The sequence below is a fragment of the Salvia hispanica genome, unplaced genomic scaffold (assembly GCF_023119035.1).
Source record: "Salvia hispanica cultivar TCC Black 2014 unplaced genomic scaffold, UniMelb_Shisp_WGS_1.0 HiC_scaffold_928, whole genome shotgun sequence".
Lineage (NCBI taxonomy): Eukaryota > Viridiplantae > Streptophyta > Magnoliopsida > Lamiales > Lamiaceae > Salvia > Salvia hispanica.
The window spans coordinates 1-15,000 of record NW_025952719.1 but is presented as its reverse complement, the minus strand read 5'-3'; the positions used below and the strand labels follow the sequence as shown (position 1 = coordinate 15,000).

Here is a 15,000-nt window from a genome sequence, read left to right as displayed (position 1 = left end):
GGCGAATTTCAACGTGAATTCAATCCTGTTAATCACTATTTCGATTTTCGCAGCTGCAGCTTATGGAATTGACGATAAATGCGCCGCCTGCAATGCAATTGCTGTGTGTAACTCTTTTTTTGTGCTTCAAATCTAAAAAATTTAGTTGTTTTTTTTGGTTGTTAAATTTGGGTGTGTTGTTGTTGTTGTTGCAGATGGAGCTGGAGCGCGGACTCTCAAATGTAAGTTTCTGCATAATCATTTTCTGAGTAGTTATGTTTTCAATTTGGTTCTAATCATGCGGCATTCAGTTTAAAGTAATTGAATGTTAAACTTATGAGAACTGAAGTTGTGAGGTTGAGGTTACGGCTGAATGGATAAAATAGTGAATTTTCAACTGCATCTTTATAACTTGTTAGTGTGGAAGTTGAATTTGTTCATAATAGTTTTGTTGTTTTTGAGATGAGGATTGCATATGTGACAATGTGCGGAGATGTATTGAAGTACTCGAAGTCAGTTTAAAAAAATATCACAAAGGAGGCTGATTAGGTAGAGCTACAGTAGCTGCATTTTTTTTTTGCAATGTTGTATCGGCTATTTCACTTGAAATTGTACTATTTGCAACGATGATAGTTCTCACAAGGAACTGCTGTGATGTAAAATGATTGTTTTGTGTGCAGGAAAAACAGAAACCATTTGGACATGAGACACCGTTTGGACTCTAAAGGTCAGCGACAAGGGAAGCTAATAGATTACAGGTATTAGGGTTAATGGAGCTCTTCTAATTCATAGTGGCTCATTGTGTATAGTCTCTAATTCTCAAATTTATTGCTTCCTCATTTTTCTCCAACAGAGTCAGCGAGTTGAGAGTAGTTGAACTTCTTGATGGGCTCTGTGAAAACATGCAGGATTATACTCTGGAGAAGGTACACACCCTTCTTCCCTTCCTCTTGAAATGCCACAATATAATCTACAAATTCAAACCAGAACTTTTGGTGCGATCTTATTGATAACGATCTTAAGATTTCATGGAAGATGTAAAATCGATAGTCTATTTTGTCATGCCATATGCCATTACTCGGATGCTAATTTTTGTGTTTGCGTTACTTGCAGGTGGATTCAAGCAGACAATGGATCAAGGTTAAGGACTGGGATAACCTTAAGACTAGTATGTACGCAACCTTTGTCTGACAAATCCACATTTTATTCATTTTTCCAACTCATTATGCCTTTTCTAACCGTGTTTTTGAGTTGCTTAAGTCCACACTCCACACTGGCTGAACACGTAGACTCTAGCCAGATATCTGAAAATTTGAGTCTCCGTAGTAGTAACTTGTCAGTTATGTAGAAAGTTTTAAAAAACTTTGGAAAAACTTTACCTCTAAGCAAAGTAATACACTTGTGATGCATGCTTGTGGTAAAGTTCTTAATTGTCATGTTATTATTTTAATTGATAGAAAGGGCAGACCCCAGATCCACACAATACATTAATACATGCTCAGATTAGCTTGAATAATCCGTAGTCAACGCTGTTCTGAACTCCAAGATTAATAACTGAACTGATAATCATTTTTCTTAATGCTAAGTCGAGGACCTACGTCCTACTACGAATCCGATACTGAAAGCGTTATTATCTTTTGTGATCCACTGAAGCCTTCTCTTTCCTCTCATTTTTTCCTTCTTTCACTGTGCACAGAGGCCACATGGAATATATACTAAAAGCCTGGGAACTTGGAAAATAAATATGGTACTTTAATTATGTTATGCTTTTATCACTCGTTGCCAAAGATTGACTGCTTATTTGAAGCATGCATGGTAACTGGAATCCCATTTGGAGATCCATATGGATATACAAATGCTGTTAGAGAAACTGTGACAATGTTAACTTTCATATCAGACTACTATGCTTGGTCTAGAAACAAACCTAATTGACGCTTCCAACATAGCCAGTAGATGTCAAACTAGATTTAGGGAATATTTTTGGACACTTTGCAGAAAACTAAGAATAAGAAAGATGCATGTGATTGATGGTAAGAATCAGTTGAATCGTATTAAAGAAAATATGGTTGTTCTTTTGATTTAGATATCAGAGAAAACTCATTTAATACGAGTTGTTTTGTCGAACAAGAACATAAAATTTTAGCCTGCTAATCTATTCTAAATTGTAGATCCACAAATCATTGGTCATGGTCATCTCCAGCCACAAACTACTTATGTGGTACCAAAACTCATTGAACTTGATTGACGTAGTCTGACTTGATTTATCAGAATGGAGAAAAATGAAAGCATGACATGACTGGTTTTTAGTGGAGTTTTGTGCATTAAAGGAATTAGTAGGAGAGAGGAGTAGAGACTTACTTGATGTGGGTCTGTGGTGATGGCCTTGCACTTTACTTTGAAGAAATTTCGCCAACTTGATGTTCGATATTCATGATTCAACCTTCACTGTTTCTTATTATTCACTAGGCTGAAATTGCATTCATAACTCTCTTTCAGTTTTCTTGTTAGTATAGTAGTACTAAGGTTCCCATAATTTTCTGACAAATATCTTGTTCTTCAATATTTCTATGATAGATAAACAAGAAGCTCGTGCATATTCAAAAGACATTTCATCTTTCTGTGGAAGGTAAAGACATGTGCTTGTTCAAAGTTTGGATCTCAGGAACGATCTTTATATTTTCCCGTTGTCTGGGATCACATACAGCTCAAGTTTAATTAATAATATCTGCTTTTTCTTTTTCTTTTTCTTACTTAGGTTACTGGAAGAAACTGAAGATGAGGTGAATCTTTATCCTAACATCCCTTTCTACTTATGTGTGTGTGTTCTCTCTGCCTTTCTTAAAGAAAATTTTCACTGATAACATACATATTTACTGAAACAGCTTTCAGAGAGGATAAAGAAAGGATCTGTTAACGCCGGAGAAGTAAGCAGGGTCCTATGCCAAGACATCGGCAGATATTGTAGTCAGACAAGGTAATTCTTTATATCCAAATCATATATTTTCATGATACACGACTATACACATGTTTTTGCTCGGACTTTCAGCTGACAGCCTCTCTATTATCAGTGGCAATAGGGAAACAGTGGAAGATGAAACCAGCAACGAAGAACTCTAGGAACTGCGTGAGGTGGCTCTGCGAAACCGGGCGTTTTGGTAGAAAAACTGAGGCTTCAGAGGTTGTGAATTTCTCACCTCCAAAATGCCTTGTTTTACTTTGGTGGTGTTCAGAATTCATGAGATCAAATTTAACTGTCACTTACACTTACACTTACACTGCACTTGAAAAGAAAAATATTATCATTATCTTTCTTATCTCCCATTTTGTTATATTTTTCAAGTCTTGATAAAAGTAGAATTTAGATTTGATTCTTTTAGGGTATGTTAATAAAGGGGAGTGTTATATTGCTAACTCATAACTTAATTGCTAACTACAACAAAATAATGGTCATTAGATATTCAAATTAAAGGGCTTAGATCATCAATCCCTAAATGTCAATACGATCAACAAAAAACGTCAATAAGGCTATAGGATTAATTCCAAAAAATATCAAAAGGTATTAATGTCAATTAACTACATGTTTAGTTATAACTAACTTTTAAAAGAAATCCCAAAACTTAAAATTCATATAACATATATCAAATTAAAGATACTTTCATAGGGATTCCAACGATATCCTACATGCATATGTTCCGAAGTCAAAATTTGAAACTTTTTTTAATAATTTTTTGAATTTTTTTCATAAAGGAGAAATGTCACACATACTATATAAAATATGTCAATATAATACATGTCAAATGTCAATATAAGCAATAGGTTAACATTCTTAAAGCATGTATGTGTTGACATTCTCAAAAAACGTGTGTTGATATTTTCTAAATGCTGCATGTGATCGACATTTTCATCCAAAACCTAATTTGAAGTTTTTTTAATCTTTTTTTATTTTATTAATAAAAAACGAAAATTACATGTAAACAAGTGTAAACCAAACGCTTTTCTAAAATCCTATGACCTTAAATTAGTTGTATTTAGCAATTAAAATCCTATGGCCTTAGAATGCCTTGTTTTACTTTGGTGTTGTTCAGAATTCATGAGATCAAATTTAAGTCACTTACACTTACACTTACACTTTGAAAAGAAAAATATTATCATTATCTTTCTTATCTCCCATTTTGTTATATTTTTCTAAGTCTTGATAAAAGTAGAATTTAGATTTGATTCTTTTAGGATATGTTATTAAATCTATAGTGAATAAAATAAGTAAACGTAATTAAAAACAATTAAAAAATATAAAACAAATAAATATATATGACTAAGATAAATTTGGTCGATCTAGGGAAACGTGGCTTATGATGCATGCCTTTGAAAATGATAAAGAGAAACTAAAAAAAAAATAGTGGTTACATTAAGTTAATACAACACTTCAGTGGCAGAAATTGTCTAAGGAACTAAAACCCCATGAATCAATCACCCAAACTCCATTTCACTCACAAGTTGCCTTCTAGAGCTCCCTTGAGAAGATTCAGCCCTTCTGCCGATATGCTCCGCCGCACTCGGGAGGGGGCGATCTCAATCCGAGGAGGCGGGTCGGGTGAGAAGCATATAACAACGACGGTCAGGTTATCGCACGTGTCTCGTTTCAGCGCTTCCCGGACCAGTTCCCTCGAGCACTGCTCGGGATCGTTGTGCAGCATCAGCTCTTTCCGGGCTATCGTGACTGCACACTGGCTGCTCATCACCTCCCACAGACCGTCGCACCCTAGGATCAAGAACTCGTCGTCTTCCCCAAGCAGCATGTCCTGCAGCTCCGGCTCTGCGCTCAATGGAGAGGCCGACCCTTCGGCCTTTTCATGTGCCAGTCTCCCAAAGCGCGACACGGATAGCTGGCCGTTGAGGTAGCCATCGTATATAGCTCCGCCTAGCTTCTCGATTCTAATTTTTCGGATTTGCAGTTAGGCTTGTGGTCTTTCGACATTTCAATGGCCCTACGCGTTTGCCCAGCACAGCTCGACAATCTCCCGCATTTGCAACTATCAGTTTTCTGCAAATGGAACAAAACCTTATGACTCTGCAGTCGATTTATACACAACCATACACGAACTAGGTAGCTTATCTTACCTCCCGGATATGAATGCAGTCAACACCGTGGTGCCAGACGATATGTCGAGGGAACTGTCATCAGAAAATGCATAGTCTGTTCTGAGGAACGCGCTCTTGATTGCTTTTTCCAGACAAACAGGGAAGAACGAATCTTCAACGATGAATTTAAGAAGCTTCTCCCTGACGAAGAATGCAGCGTCTATACCTCCATGGCCATCAAATACCTGCTTCGCATAAAATGTGACCAATAATTAGAGAAAACTCCGAGAATAGATTGAAAGAACAGAGGTTAAAGAGTCTTAATGCTCCAGAGTACTTCACCTGTCGAAGATACTCGAACATCACGATCTAAAGAAGGATAGTTAAAATTAAGGGGGAAACTACATCATTCCAGATCCCAAATGCCTACTATGAAATATAGAACTCAGTTATCATATAAAACAAAGAGAATGAGACAAGACGAGACGAGACAGGACAGGACGACATAATCATACTAATGATCCACAGTCTAAAGAAGGATACTTGGGATTAGGTGGGAAACTAATTAAGGCTGTCCTAAACAAACAAATAGTAGTTCAAGCCATAGTCGATACACACATGAATACATGATATGAACTCGACACGTTATTTCCCATAACAAATGTCCATGTAATGCCAAATCGTTGTCTCAATATTAAAGCAAGCATACGGTCTAGTCTATGTCACACAATAGGTTCTAAACCGCCACGTGTTTACTGCAATCTGAAGTCAGTAAATATGCTCTCATTTCAGTTTCCACTTACCCCATAAAAAGCTCCAGGCGAAGGGATATCTGCAACTTCTCCTTCGCCTAAATACTGAGGCAAGTTATCTATGCAGATATGTAAATCCTCCATAGATGGCTTCGGTCCTTTCTCAGCGCAGCTTCAGACCGAAGAACTGGTAGGAAGCTCGATTTTATCTCTGAAGGTGATTTCGTTCCAATCCCTCCAAGATTAAGATCCTGATGGATAAAGATACATAGAATATGTAAGCACATTAAACAAAAGATTTTAACACGAAACTCATCAAAATATTCCATACTTCTTAACATCGACCACACACCCTCGTTTTTGCCAATGTTGAGGTAAGCATAGATGCCTCTCCAAATCCCAGTTATATACACATGATACAGAACTTCAATAACCAACCATAAAAAACCAGAACCAAGTAGGGAATAAATAAATTAAGTTTTTGAACTCATAAAACCCCCAACACAATCATTATTCCCACTATTCACTTAAACAAGCACATGATCAAGAAATTTTGCATCAGATCACACAAATGAGTTTTTACCATCAAATTTGCAGGGCCGCGCAGTGCTCATCGAATGGCTGGTGGTTTAAATTAAATTTGCTTGAATCACCCCTTTTTTCCTCCAAAGTCTCGCTTTCACCACAAAAACCCTCACCACTATCCTCCTAAATCCCCTCCAAATATAAATTGGGGAAATTATCACTATCCCCGCCATATTCCCCCCAAGACATTAAACAAGATAAACCCCTTTCCGACTAAAAAAGAAATAAACCCTTTTTCAAATACACTATCAATTCAAACCCCACCTTCAAGTTCCTAAGCAAAAATGCATCAATTTTTCAATAATTAAGCATTAGATCAGAATCCAAATGCCCCCCAAAAATTGGAAGAAAAATTAACAAAGCAAACTTCAGACTAATAGATCACAATTTTTTAAAAAAAAAAAAAATCCAATTCAAACCCTTATTCTAATACAGAGCTTTCCCTCCAACTTAAATAATAATCAAACACATAGAAAAAAATTTTCGGAAAACGAAGATTTGAACCAATTAAAAAGGAAAAAAAGGATTTGTACGGTCGACAAGGGAAAGAGAAGGATGAAAAATTTTTGGGCGAAAGAGGAAACTCGAAACGGAGGAGAGATTTTGTTGTTGGGTTTGGGGACCGGCGATTCAGGTACTTTTTCCGGGAAAGTGGCAATTTTATGTTGGTTAGCGGTGGGGTGGTCCCCCCCCGTTGGATTGCGCGGGTAGGGGAAAAGGGCAACGGCCTGGAATGATGGGGAATATCTGCCGTTTGCGGTTTTGTGAGGGTAGTTTGTTGGGGCCGTTAAAGGGGGCATGGGTTCTCTTTGCCACGGCGAGGGGTGATTGGATGTTTTGGGGGAGGTTAAATAGTTTTCCATCAACATCAGAGTTTGTAAAATTATCTAATTGTATTCATAATAATAATAAGAGATAAATGAATTTAAATAAATCAATAATTCTTTCTTTCTTTCTTTTTTTTTTGTATTGGGGAATTTTAAATTTTTTTACTTACCCATTTCCCCAAATTTTGAGACACTTTTTTATTTCACCCTCACCAAAAGAAATACACTTTTTTTTTACTATAAATAATAAGAATAATTCCCAAAAGGGGGAAGGTAAAAAAAAAAGAATTCATGTTTATATTCTCAAAAAAGCAATATACCTTTTTAAAATCAATCTAACTCCAGGGTAAAAAACATGAATATCATTTAAAAAAAATAAAAAAAATAAAAAAAAGCATTAAAAAAAATAAAGTGAATACCTTCTCAAATACCTTCCCCTTGGAGAATGATTTTTTGGAAAAAAAGGGTAAAAAATTTTATATATTTTACCCTTCATCAAGGGGAGGAAAAATACCTTTAAAATGGGAAAATGTTTCCCTTTTCAAATACCTCTTCCGGGGAATGTTTTTTTAAAGGGAAATATAAATATGGTAGTTATATTAGTTTACTTCTCCATTTACCTTTCTTATTGGGGATGCTCTAAGTAGGTCTCACATTCCACTAACTCAATTAACCACATTTTATATAAAATCAATATAAAAAAATGGGTCAAGTTCTCTTAATTTTTTTTACATTTTTACTTTTAAAACTCATGCCGATAAAAATGTACTTTAATGGAGCGGAGGAAGTATTATTTTTTTTTTTTGTGCATGGGGTAATTTTAAATTATTAGACAAGACGTTTTACCCTTCTAAGTGTAAAAGTTAGTACTACATGGAATGGTCTGAGTTGATAGTGAATATATTTAACTCAAAAAATAATTGTAAGAGATAAATATCACTAGCTCCTACTTTATACTTTGATTTTTTAATATTCTAATACATTAGTGTTTGATGAGCTATGGATTGATAATTAATCACTTATAGTATTATAACGCTTGCAATATAGCGTAATACTTTGTTTCTCGTTATGATATGGAAAGAATAGATATCATTTTTTAAGTATTAGTACTATTTTTAGTACTAGTATAATAAAGGGGATATGTGAACTGAAATAAAATAAAACTACAGGGTTCTGTCTGCTGACGTTTTTAGGTGTGAGGAAAAGAATGCTCCTTCAAATTAAATATCATACTTATGCATATGTATGAGGTATTGAATTAAATATCGCATATATAAGTATATATACTTAAAATGAGCCAATGCCAGTTATTTAAAACTTAAAAGTAAAAAGTAGATAGTGGAGTATATCATATTGAAGGTGAAACCAATACGCAAGGTGGATGTATATACATGCAAATTGCTTATAGCATAGAAATATATGTAACCGATTTAAATTATTCAAGTTTCGAAAGAAATGCATTTTCAGTTCTATATTTTCAACTTTTATTTCATGCCACTCTTAATTTATTGAGAAAAATGATGTGAATCGCGACTATTTTCACCCTTTCGAAACATTATTTCGAAACTACGTAAAATCATACTCCAACTTTAGAAACTTTAGAAACAGATGCACCATATTTTGAAAACAATAGTATTCAAACCAAATTTTGATTACTTTATTGAAAATAACTCAATAATTTCTCTACTATACACCAACTAGTACTCATGTAATTAGTCGGAAATATAGTTCCCAAAATTTTAACTCTTAACATTCATGTCCCCAACATATTATTGTACCCTCTACAATCACAAAAATTATTTAACACGTATATTTAATTTGAAGCAACTTAAAAATTATTTGTAGAAAATATTTTTTATGTTTCTGTTACTCGATATAATTGTGTGGACTCAAAGAAGAAAATTATTGGCTGTTAACACATAGTAATTAATTGAGTAATCACGACTTTTTCCACCCCCTCCATTATTATGTTTTGCTGGAAAATATAATAATTTCATAAAAAAACCAATTTTCCTATCATTATCATTGCTACAAGCCTACAAGCATGCCCCCACCACAAAACTTATTTCCTTCCCACTTTCACTAACATCCAAAACGTTTTACACGGCTGTTGTAATTAACAAATTCTTGAAATCCCATTTCCATTATACTACTACTCATGTTCGTCATTGGTGAAATAGGAGTATAATTTAATTGCATAAAAGATTATAGTACTAAAAGAAAACAATTTGATTTAACGTGAACAGCCCAAAAATCCAATCTTGAATGAAAGAAAGAGAATTCACTAGAAATACACGGTCATGGACATGGGTGAGTTTTACATGACCCAAAAGATGCACTGTATCTTTTTGTATTTTAATGGCTCTCCTGCTGCTTCACTGCCCTTCACCAAAACTCCCAGAGAAGCATCATATGGGATATGAAGCTTCTTAACTACTTTTTCTGTGTATTTGGGAGTAAATTTTTTTGCCAAAGTTGCAATCTTGGTGCTCCAAGCCCCAAGGTATGTTTCTTAGCTCAGAGTCTGATTTTTTTTTTGTCTGCTACTTTTCTGTGTGTTTTCCCTCTTTTTTGTTCCACTTATGAATTAACTAGCTTTAGTTCTTGTTGTACACATGTGTAAATGTCTCTGTAACATTCAGCAATTTTGTTGTCTGTGTGCATTTCCGTTGGTAAAGGTGCTGGATTTAGATATCCTTTTTTCTCTAATTTGGTACTACTACATGATTTTGAGGGTTTTGATTATATCTTGGAACTCATTCTTACTGGGAGTTGTCTATGTGTGTGCTTTGTGAAAATTGAAAGGGAATTTCAAGTGCTAAAGGTGCTGAGTTTATGCACTCTTTTGTTGGAGAGAAATTAGGTGTTTTGGTTATAATTTCTTGAATTGAGAACTCATAGTGTGTGTGTAGGATGAGTGTGTTCTGGATTGTTTTGCTTTCGACACCCCTCTAGGAGTGTCATCCGATGGCTTGAGTGTGAATACTTCTTCAAGACCTGTTGTTGTGAACGTTGGAGCAATCTTCACTTTTGATTCAACCATTGGGAGAGTGGCTAAGCTCGCCATTGAAGAGGCTGTCAAAGATATCAATGCCAACTCGACCGTGCTTAAAGGCTCCAGATTCAATGTCATCTTTCGAAACTCCAATTGCAGTGGCTTTCTTGGCTTGGTTGAAGGTACCCCTTTATCTCCCCAACCTCATCTTTTATGTCATACTCTTACAAATCTATCCACTTTGTGCAGCTTTTCGCTTTATGGAGACCGACATTCTTGCAGTGATCGGCCCTCAATCTTCTGTGGTTGCGCATACACCCTGCATGTTGGAAACGAGCTGACAACGCCCTTTGTGTTTCTCTGTGACAGACCCATCTCGAATTCCATTTCCCCCTTTTGGGGGCACCCAAGGGAAAGATGACTGCTGTGGCTGAGATATCGAAAACTATGGTTGGAAGGAAGTGATTGTTTTTATCTTGATAAACTAGGGGAGAAACGGGTTGTCTGCTCGGGATGACCCCTTTGGTAGGCGCTGTGGGGTTTTCCCAAAAAGCGGGATTCCCCCGGGGGTTGTCAGCCGGGCGACATCATGGATATCCGTGGTTGGGTTGACAGAGTCGGTGTCATCCCCTGATCCACCCCGCCTACTGGTTTCACGGTGTTTCCGTGGCGCACTATCTTGGGATGATGGACGAGGGCCTTTTTTGGTCGCCGGATTGGCTAGCGTCGCTTTGGATTCTGCTTCGCCTTTTAAATTTGCAGGCATGGGAAACTCTGCGGGGTGATCTTTCTACGGCAATACCTCCCGATTCGGAGGGAACGAGCTTTTTCAGCACGGTGGAAAAATGACCGGTGGAGGGGGCTAAGCCTGGTCTGTATGCTTACGTGCTGTTTGGTTGTTTTCCATGCTATCGACTCGTTTTTTGATCAAGGAGGGATATCTCGTTTTCAAAGTTGAACCTGTTTTCGACTCGAGGGAGAAAACTGCATCTGACAAAATGGTCATTTCCGGGGTCCTCCCTTCTTAAGACCTTGATGGAAGTGACTTAAAGGTCTAGGGGGCAGTCAAGTTTACCGACGACAGGTCCTCGTTAGTCTCAAGTTATAAACGCTTGGGACTGGTCTCCAGGGGGTTTGGGTTCTGGTCTAATATTCAGGACTATAAACATGGCCCTAAGCTCTTTTCCCCTCCCAACCCGGTCTACTTCAATCAGCTAAACTGTTTTCCCCGGGGAACCCAAGGACCCCCCGGGGTTTGGGGTTTCCCAAGGGGGAAGAAACTGAGGATTGGTGTCCCCGACGATTTTTACAAAGTTTTTCTCAAGCCCAAGGCCCCAACAACGCAAAGGTTTTGTAGATTGTTCACAGCTGCTGCAAACTTGCCCATATGCCGTCCCCTCAGTTTGTCCCGTACGGAAATCCTCGAGAACAGTTACAACATCGTAAAATTGATCACCACGGGAGGTTAATTGATACTATTCATATAATCATATAGTACTATTGTAGGGGCTGGCATCGGGCGTCTTAAATCGTGCTTTCTTGTGATAGTTCTTCGATGGTGTGGTTGGGGGCGTTGCAACCCCAAACCGGACAAAAAATGTGGACTTCACTCAGCCGTATGCTGCATCTGGACTTGTGGTGGTGGCCCGGGCAAAACGGGAAAAGGCCGGGGCCCTTTAGGCCTTTTTCCCAACTTTTTAGTGCGGCTTTTTCTTCATTGGCATCGTCGTGTGGATTTGGAGTCGGAGGGACGGGGAAAAAGCAGTGATAAACCCCTTTTTGAAACTTTTCTCACAAGAAATACCCCAAAACAGACCATCGCATTCTCCCCCTTTTTTTTTCGGGTTCAGCCTCTCAACTCTGTTTTTTTCTCACAGTGAGTAGTCATACCCCACAATCAGTTTCCTAAATTAGAACTCACATTTTCTTATGTTCAAACACTAAATTCTCTATTCTTTCCGAAAAAAGGGAGACCACGGTGAGCACCCTCGGGCGTGCAGTGCTGATCATATGGCCCTTTTTGGTTCTGATCATCAACTGAGCTATACTGCGAGTTTGACGTCCCTACTCACAGCCCGCTCTACTCTCCGATCAAAGGGGTTGATAGTTTGAAGCGGGCGACCCTTTAAATGGGGCTTTGGGAGCATTATCTGGCAAGGGATTGGCATCAGTCGAGGGTTAAACCTCGGATCACCCGGGGGGAGCCATGGCGCTTAAAACGGCCCCCAAAAAAGGAGGCGTTTCTGCTATTGTCGATGAACGGGCCCTTGAACTTTTTTTGGCAAGCCAGTGCCAGTTCAGGATTATTTAAGAGTTCACCAAAAGTGGCTGGGGATTTGTGAGTAACATCTAATTCTACTCCTTTTCTAGGCGTTTCCACGGGACTCGCCTCTGGCCATCGACCTATCGACCGCGATCCTAACCCTATCCGAGAGCGGAGATTTGCAACGGATCCACGACAAGTGGCTAACGACGAGCGCATGCAGCTCGGAGAACACAGAGCTAGAATCCGACCGGCTCCATCTAAAGAGCTTCTGGGGCCTCTATCTCTTATGTGGCATCGCGTGCTTCCTCGCGCTCCTCGTCTACTTCATCCAGATCATCAACAGGTACCGACGAGCCTCTAGAGACGAGCTCATTTCGTCGGATGGGCCGGGCAGCATGCGCTCCAAACGCATCCAGAGGCTGCTGTCGTTGATCGACGAGAAGGAGGATGTGTCACGACACGAGCGGAAACGGAGAAAGCTCGAGACGTCGTTGTCCGAGAGCAACGGGGGAAACGAAAGGGAGAGGGATTCAAAGAGGAAACATTCTTCGGCGAATAATAGTTTCAGCATACGGAGTTGATGGCTCGTCGCGACCTTCTATTTTCTATCGCAACGGGCACGCGCCATGGCATTATATGTCTCGTACATTTAACGCGACACGATAAAGATACGAACATGAGATTTAAAAAATTAGGGGACATAGTTATAAGTAGATTATGCTCATCAATGTTGAAGCTTATACTAGTATGAAGCTATTGCCACGATAATTTATTGTATATGAACAATTTTAATTAGTGGAAATTGTATATATTATAGAGGTATATAGTTGAATTTGAGTCGAGCTTTAATTTTTCTTTATTTTGCATGCTTATATTTTATTATAGATGAAAAATGGGAATCATAGATTTAGGATATTTGTAAGGATAATTGACATTTAAATTATAATTTCATAATATTAATTTTTGGTCAAATTAATACTACTAACGTTTTTGAAAATGAAATATGAAGTCATTATTTTTCAATTTTATAATTATTCCATGATGATTGAAACTAAAACTAATATAGCAAAAGTTATGATGATTGAAATTATAATTTAAATGATAAAGATCAAAACAAAATTTCAGTATTTAAATGAAACGTGTTAAGATTTCAATTTCAAATGTCCTTTTTATGAAACTAAGGATCCAATATTAAAAGAGCATGTATGAAAACAGAGAAAATATTTGGTGGACCCAACACACCACGTGGCATGATGATGTGGTGTGTCCCACATATTAAAAATTGACAAATGGAAGTATTAAGAATATATAGATTAAACTATATAAGGTATTTAGTTCTTGTACGTAGAATAAAATTTTTAAATTCAAAAACTTCCCATATTACAATATAATACTTGCATATACTACATAATAATATATTTCATTTTTTTTTATCATATATTTACATTATCTTAAGACTAATTTATATTAAGTATTTTTTTTATTTTGTGTAATAGTAAAATAAAATTATATAAATACTTTAATTTCATGCCTATAGGATTAATATGATTAATTATGATTTAGTATATTAACAAATGGAGTATTATATTTTTATTTGTAATTTTTTTCATATATAAATACAAAATGAAAAAAATAGTAAACTTAAGTTAATGTATTGTGATTATTTGAGAAACATACAATACTAAGTAATTTTTTTATTTTGTGTAATGGTAAAATAATACTATAAATATTTTTATTTTCGTGCATAGTACTAACATGATTTAGTTTATTATTATGTTTTTGTATTTCCGATTTTTTTTTCATGTGTAAATACAATTAGTTGTACTAATATTTTTCATATATAAATACAAAATGAAAAAATAGTAAACTTAAGTTAATGTATTGTGATTATTTGAGATGCATACAATACTAAGTAATTTTTTATTTTGTGTAATGGTAAAACAATACTATAAATATTTTAATTTTCGTGCATACTACTATCATGATTAATTACGATTTAGTTTATCATTATGTTTTTTACTTTTTTTTTTCATGTATAAATACAAAACGAAAAATAGTAAATTTAAGTTAACATATTGTGTTTGAAGAGTTTTAAATTTTAGGATTTTATTCCATGTACAAGAACTAAATACCTTATATAATTTAATCTATATATTTTTAATACTTTCATTTGTTAATTTTTAATTAGTGGGACACAACACATCATCATACCACATGGTTTGTTAGGTCCACTGAAATTTTTTTCACATGAAAACAATGAAGAATTTACCTTTTTATGAAAACAGGATCTCAGTATTTATTATAAAATCCAAGGGATCAACTATCAATATAAACTTTAATGTGAATATTATATCTCCTTTAATATTATTAATTAATTTAAAATTGAAACCAAAAGTCATTAGATTTTTGTTGCTATCCACCTAAACTGTTATACTCTGCGAAAACAAAGTTGACAAATAAATTAATCTCTTTTGTCTATAAATTGCATCATTATATACAATCTATCCTTTCCACATA

The 15,000-nt window shown here is 36.2% G+C and overlaps 2 protein-coding genes and 1 pseudogene across 2 annotated transcripts; 2 read left to right on the top strand and 1 right to left on the bottom strand.

Moving 5' to 3' along the window:
- The first annotated feature begins 462 nt into the window (after nt 1-462).
- On the top strand, nt 463-3,300 carry LOC125200358 (protein seele-like). The gene is made up of 8 exons (XM_048098013.1): nt 463-491; nt 660-737; nt 833-905; nt 1,093-1,147; nt 2,554-2,605; nt 2,735-2,759; nt 2,862-2,953; nt 3,048-3,300. The coding sequence occupies exons 1-8, from the start codon at nt 463-465 to the stop codon at nt 3,094-3,096; spliced, it is 453 nt and encodes a 150-aa protein (XP_047953970.1). The 3' UTR covers nt 3,097-3,300.
- Nucleotides 3,301-4,420: 1,120 nt separating this feature from the next.
- Nucleotides 4,421-6,004, bottom strand: LOC125200357 (probable protein phosphatase 2C 27). The gene is given in 5 exon segments (XM_048098012.1): nt 4,421-4,918; nt 4,921-4,968; nt 4,971-5,020; nt 5,098-5,303; nt 5,862-6,004. Coding segments are annotated over 5 exon segments (849 nt in total). The 5' UTR covers nt 5,955-6,004; the 3' UTR covers nt 4,421-4,466.
- Nucleotides 6,005-10,173: 4,169 nt separating this feature from the next.
- LOC125200356 lies at nt 10,174-13,320 on the top strand (annotated as a pseudogene).
- The last annotated feature ends 1,680 nt before the right edge of the window (nt 13,321-15,000 follow it).